This window comes from Lissotriton helveticus, chromosome 1_2 (assembly GCF_964261635.1).
Source record: "Lissotriton helveticus chromosome 1_2, aLisHel1.1, whole genome shotgun sequence".
NCBI classification, from domain to species: domain Eukaryota; kingdom Metazoa; phylum Chordata; class Amphibia; order Caudata; family Salamandridae; genus Lissotriton; species Lissotriton helveticus.
Window position 1 is genome coordinate 443,775,632 of NC_136058.1, and position 6,009 is coordinate 443,781,640.

Consider the following 6,009-nt stretch of genomic DNA (forward strand, 5'->3'; position numbering starts at 1 on the left):
TCCACTGTAGCAGTGTGATTTGCAATTATGTCTATGTTTCACATCACTCAATGTATTTATCTATGTTTATTATTTTAATTTTTACATGAACCACAGAACCCAGGGGCAAGCAGAATACAGGGACCGAGTCGGCGGGTGAACCACCAGTTACACAGAGCTCCTGTACTGAGGATCCTGCTGCTGTCCCCAGTAAGTCCAACAGTGCTTGTTTTTTCCTCTGTAATGTGTCTGCAGTGCTTTGTCAATTGACAGCAACCAAGTAGGCATCCAGAATGATGTTTGTCTAGTATTTTTGTAAACGTTAGTATACCACTACTAGTCTTGTGGGTATTCTTCTATCTCCTATGGAGTTATATACATATTACACAACTATGTAACTATGCACACGAAAATTGGATGTTGTTGGTACTGATAGGCAGGTTGGACCTTACTTACACCTCAGTCACAGAACTCTGAGGAACGCACAATTCACTGAACGTCAGCCTATATGGCCTGAGTCATTGGTCTATTGTTCAAATCACACTCCTGAACCCCAATACCAAGATGCCGAATGCTTTTAGGACACAAACCGTTACCTAAGAAACCCCCTTTTGCTCACTCACTCGTGTGAGTCTCTAAGACAACAGACACTGAAAATAAACTTCAGAGTCAAAGTGGTCATTCAAAAGCTTTATTTTGTTAGAAGTAAGTAAGTAACATCAATGTTTTTAAGTGCTTCCGTCCAATACGTTGAAGGGCCCACCAGAAAAAATCCAGAGTTAAAACAGGCATAATAAAGTAATCAACATTTGTACAGCTACTAGTGCACAATAGGGAAATGTGGCAACTATCGGAGACCTCTCACCAACGTATACTGGTCAGATATTCCTCTTTTTTTGTAAGCTATGGAAATGTCCGCTTCGTAGAAGGCAATCTTCTCACCTGCCGAAAAATAATGACAAAAGTGGTGCACGTTAGACAGTATTAAATACATTTATGCCAGTTTTATGCAGCCATGCTAAAAAGAAGTTGTAACCTGTAAGCAAACTCTATCCCACAATCCACATAGAAAACTTAAATACGGGCCCTTTTACTTTCCCACCTCTTCAGGTGTATGCATTGAACAATGATGTGTTGCCCCAGAGCGTCTTCTCGTACTGCGCAACAAGCTGCGAGTTAACACATGCGCAAAACTGGATACATTGATGTACAAAGGTTACATAGTTCACTTCCAATTTCCAAGGACTAGAGTAGCAGGACAGATGAGATGAGCTTGGGTACCATACCATAACAATGAATGCTAATAATATGTGTAGTGACTCTGCTGTACTATGCAATGTGGACTCATACTGATTACGTACGTTGGACTTAACTGTTTTGAAGAACTCCATTCTTGGTGAACAAGTACAAAGGGGGCTGTGCATCCATCTAAAAAGGCGTACTTTTTTTTATAGGTGCAGAACCCTTACCATCGACCAGTGCCGACGGGGACAGCGGCGCTGCTTCAGCGCTCCCGGCGGGGACAGGAGGAACAGAGGCACCTACACCAGCAGCAGTGGGGGGGGAGCCAACAGCGGCGGGCGATGGTAAGTTACATTCAATAGTGATCTGCATTACTTGGTGGGAGGGGAAAACTTTCTCACTGTACTCTACTGGAAAATATATGATGTTACCTTTACTTGTCATTAGCATGCTAAGCATTACCACTACAGTAATGCAAGTGCCTGATAGCAGTCGGATGCATGGGTTGTTGTTAAAGCATGTAAAGGGGAAAACACAGCTGCCAGCGTGGTTGGGAGACACACCCAATACCGGTGGTTAGTGGATAGTCTCAGCAGCTGCGGTGTTTTGGGCAAACCCAAAGGCAAGGGAAGGAGGGGACGACTGGGTGCATGGGTCGTTGCTGGTGAAACACAAACCAAATAAGGTTTGTTGCGCGGTATAAAGTATTATAGTCTTTACTAGACATGTGCTACTAGCTGCCCCCTGTTAATTAATGTTACTTTGAGAGTGTTACCGCCTTCCCGGAACAAAAGGAGATATGTAAAAGACAGGTGTTCGTTCTAATGTGTGTGACCGTTGAAGTACACCCATGCTAATAGGGCAGGCATAAAGCCGTGACAAAAAGTCCGACAAATTAATAGAGGCTGTAGAATGTTCAAGATAGACGCAACACAATTTCTGGTACTCAGCTTGCTTGCTAGTGCTACTGTGCCGCCCACTATGTGTTGAATCAATGTTGTGTTCTTGATTTGCGGGGAGTTTGGATTAACAATTCTGTTTCTTTCTTTATAGTTACTCCTTCCCAAAAACCAACCAGGAAGGAGTTGGCAGTCCGGGCCCGGCAGCGGAAACTGCAGGCAATTGTAGAGGCCTACCGCCGGCTGGTGGATCAGGCCGAGGAGGAGGAGGAGGAGGCGGCGGCAGCAGCTGCTGCCTCTTCCAATGCCCCGGGCCCCAAGCCTGCAGGACTACGTCGCCGTGGTCAGGCAGCCGCCCGCCGCCGCATTGTTACATCTTCGGCGGCCCCCCCACAACAACAACAACAACAACATGCATGCAAGTGTAGGTGCCGTGATTTCAAAGCAAAGATTCTCCGCCGGGTAGCGAAGTTGGAGGAGGAGCGGAAGAAGCAGGAGGACGGTCTAGAGGAGCGTGTCAAGATACTGGTGGACAAACACCTGAAAGCCCGCCGGCTTTGAAATGGACCCTGTTTTTTGCCCCTTTTTTAATCCTTTTGTTGGTGGGTGGGATGTGGGAGTTGGGGTGTACATTTGGGTTGAAATTTGGTTGGGGTTAGGGGAGGGTAGGGACAGCTCTGGGTCAGGGGGTTACATTAGTTATATATTTTATTTTTCTATTATCATTATTAAAATATAAAAATAAAACAAAGATATTATTTTCACAAGAAAACATTTGAAGTTCATTTGTGTTTGTTGGGGGGGTGGAGGGGGGACTGTTTCACCAAATAATGTACGTTGTGCAACATGAACATGCACTACGAACGATAAATTAAGTACTGACTGCACCTGTAGTAGTAGGGTCACAAGTGTATAAATAATTTATATTATTAAATAACATGGGAAAATTGCCCATCACGTGAGTCTGAAGTTACTACTAGTATACTTTAATTCCATGCACATTTGCTCAGAGTCGGCTAAACAATCCTATGCAATGCATTGCATCATTCCTTTAACATACCTGTCCTAGTTGTCAGGGAAGAGGAGCTCGTCCTCAAACTCTGTGCGTTCAGACAGAAGTAGGTCATGTAACCCAGTAGTGAGGACGTCTTCTTCACACTCGCTTTCTTCATCCGGCGGTGATTCACGTACTTGATAGTCTGGTGGTATGAAGCGTTGATTAATTTTTATCATTGTCAGCCGCTCCACGCTTTTGGGGGAGAGACTAGTCCTTTTCGATGTGACAATGGCACCAGCAGCACTGAAAACCCGCTCAGAGGAGACACTGGCTACAGGACAAGCCAGATACTTTATCGCCAGCCTGCTCAGCACTGGCCACTGTCTCCTTCTTTCATACCAATAGACCAATGGGCTTTGCTCCATGAACACCTCTGTTGTGTCATCCAGATAGGCCTGAACCATCCGCTCAATGTTCATTGGTGCTCGGCTTTGCTGGTCCTCTTTTCCCTTTGCAACAGCAACGGACTTACCCATCCCTTTCTGTATAAAAAAAGCAGTTATGCTTTTGGTTGGGTCTGCTGAATCAGATCGTGTAGGTGCTGCTTTTGGTACTGTTGGTGCCTGCTGGAAAGCAGACGCACTGCTCTCACGCTGTGAAGAACTTGCGTCAGGAGTACTTGGACTGGCCTGGGCTGGCAGTGGCAGGCCTTTAAGTAACAGCCGTTCAGTTTCTAACTCATTAGCTTCCGCAGCTATGGAAGTTTTGTACTTGTCAACATCCTCATCTGAAAATGGAATTACTTCGTTACTGCTGACAAATAATTTGTACCGTGGATCCAAGATTGTTGCAGTTATGTAATGTTCACCTGACACAATATTGTTGAGCCTTACATTTTCACACAAGCGGTTGACTAAGCCCTTGGCTAAGGTATATGCATCAACTTTTTGTTCGTCACCTTCGTATGTTTCACAGACCTCCTTCACCTGTTGCTCAAGCATGTACAACAATGGGATGGCTTGGCCCATAGTACAGTCCTCCCTGCTAACTGCACGTGTGAAGACCTCAAAGGGTTGTAGCATCTCTGTGATGCATTTAATGAGGTCCCACTGCCACATCTCAATGGTCAGGGCTTTAAGATTAACAGTAGGATCCCCTAATCTTCTTGACATGACATAAGCATTCAGTGGGATGTACTGCTCAAAGAGACGCTCAAGCATGAAATAAGTTGAGTTCCAACGTGTTGGGACCTCCTGTATCAGTGCTTTGACTGGCAACCTATGCTCTTGCTGAATGACCCGTAGCAGCTTCCGTCCTTTGAAAGAATGGTTAAAGTGCGTGCATATTCTTCTGCAGATGGCCATTATGTTGCTGACTTTGGCTTCATTTTTCAGAAAGTCTTGCACGACTAAGTTTATGCAGTGTGCCAAACAGGGTACCCTGAAATAATGTCCTTCTCTCATTGCCTTCACTACATTACTGCCATTGTCGGTGGAAACAAAACCAATCTTAAGGCCTCTTGGTTTCAGCCATTCAAAGACCTTGTCATTAAAGTCAGACAAAATGTTTTCAGCAGTATGACTTTTGTCCATACCAAACATGGCTATAGTTGTATGTCTGCGCGTGTCATTAAAAATTCCAGCAACGTCACGGAGGCCTGAAGTTAACTTGTCTTTAACACCTGCAAAAGAGATCCAGTGTGCGGTGATGCACATGAAATCTGTAGCATCGCAACTGCTCCACATGTCTGTTGTCAGGTGGATACAATGGACAACACTCTGTTGTAAGGCTTTCCCAATCAATTCCAGCACATCGTGGTGTAGTGCTGGAACAGCCACTCGGGCAAAATAGTAGCGACTGGGAACGTTCCATTTTGGGCAGAGGGTTGCCACTAATTCCAGAAATCCAACAGCCTCAACAAATGAAAATGGGAGAAGGTCCAGTGCTAACATTTTCGCAAGTTTGGCATTGTATAAACGTGCTACTGGGTGGTTCCGCTCGTACTTTCCCTCCTGCCTTAACATGCTAGGAATGGTAAGCTGCTTTGCATGTCTTTGAGTTGTGCTAGACGGACCACCTTGCATCGCAGACTTTGCACTCCTTGGTGTTTCCAGCTGACTCTGGTGCCACTGAGAAGTTGCAGATGCGGAGGATGTGGTCTTTACCACTCCAGTGCTGGCGACAGGGGTCGATTGTGTACCACTCCTAGATAGAAGGTCATCGTCTCCCTCTTCTTCTACCTCCTGATCAACCATGAGTGGACCTTGTACCACTGTATCCCCACCAACAGGAGTGCTAACATTTTTTAAGCTTGCAAGGTGGTTCTCCCACCTGATCACGTGTGTTTTTTTCAAATGGGTCGTTTGGCCTCCAGTCCCATAGTTTGTACCAAGCTTACCACGACTAACATTGGCATGACAAATGGTGCATACAGCAATGTTCTCCTGAACTGGGTGAACCGTAAAGAAGTCCCACACTGGGGAGGTAAACTTTTGTCTCCTGCCATAGGAAGAGGAGGACCCACTGCCAATGCCGGATGGACTGGAGGATTGTGGAATTTCACTATGGGACAGCTCAGTCCTAGTACTGCCACTACCTCCTTCTGTTGAAGTGGCGCTTCTGCTGGATGTCGGATGCTGCCGGGCCTTCGCTGTTGAAAAAATTGGAGCTGGTGTTACTGTGGGTGTTGAGTGTGTAGGAGTTATGCGTGGTACCTGCTCATCAGTCATTGCAGCATTTCTGGATAGGGTGAAAATGTTTGTCTCTACATCCTCTGCACCAGGAATAACGCTTGTGATGATGACAGTGTCAGACCCGTCTTTATCACCAGCAGTATCCTGCTCACCTACATCGACCTCCATAAGTTCAAGCCTGCCTGGAAACTTCCTTTTT

The 6,009-nt window shown here is 45.7% G+C and overlaps 1 protein-coding gene across 1 annotated transcript; it reads right to left on the reverse strand.

Annotated features, from left to right (window-relative positions):
* Nucleotides 1-656: 656 nt before the first annotated feature.
* On the reverse strand, nucleotides 657-4,715 carry LOC144808017 (zinc finger BED domain-containing protein 6-like). The gene is made up of 2 exons (XM_078673581.1): nucleotides 3,181-4,715; nucleotides 657-921 (listed from the first exon to the last, which is right to left on the reverse strand). The coding sequence occupies exon 1, from the start codon at nucleotides 4,707-4,709 to the stop codon at nucleotides 3,186-3,188; it is 1,524 nt and encodes a 507-aa protein (XP_078529707.1). The 5' UTR covers nucleotides 4,710-4,715; the 3' UTR covers nucleotides 657-921; nucleotides 3,181-3,185.
* Nucleotides 4,716-6,009: the final 1,294 nt, after the last annotated feature.

Bases quoted from the DNA above. Each gene is read 5' to 3' on its own strand.
- LOC144808017 (XM_078673581.1), bottom strand. From the start codon at position 4,709: ATGGACAAAAGTCATACTGCTGAAAACATTTTGTCTGACTTTAATGAC.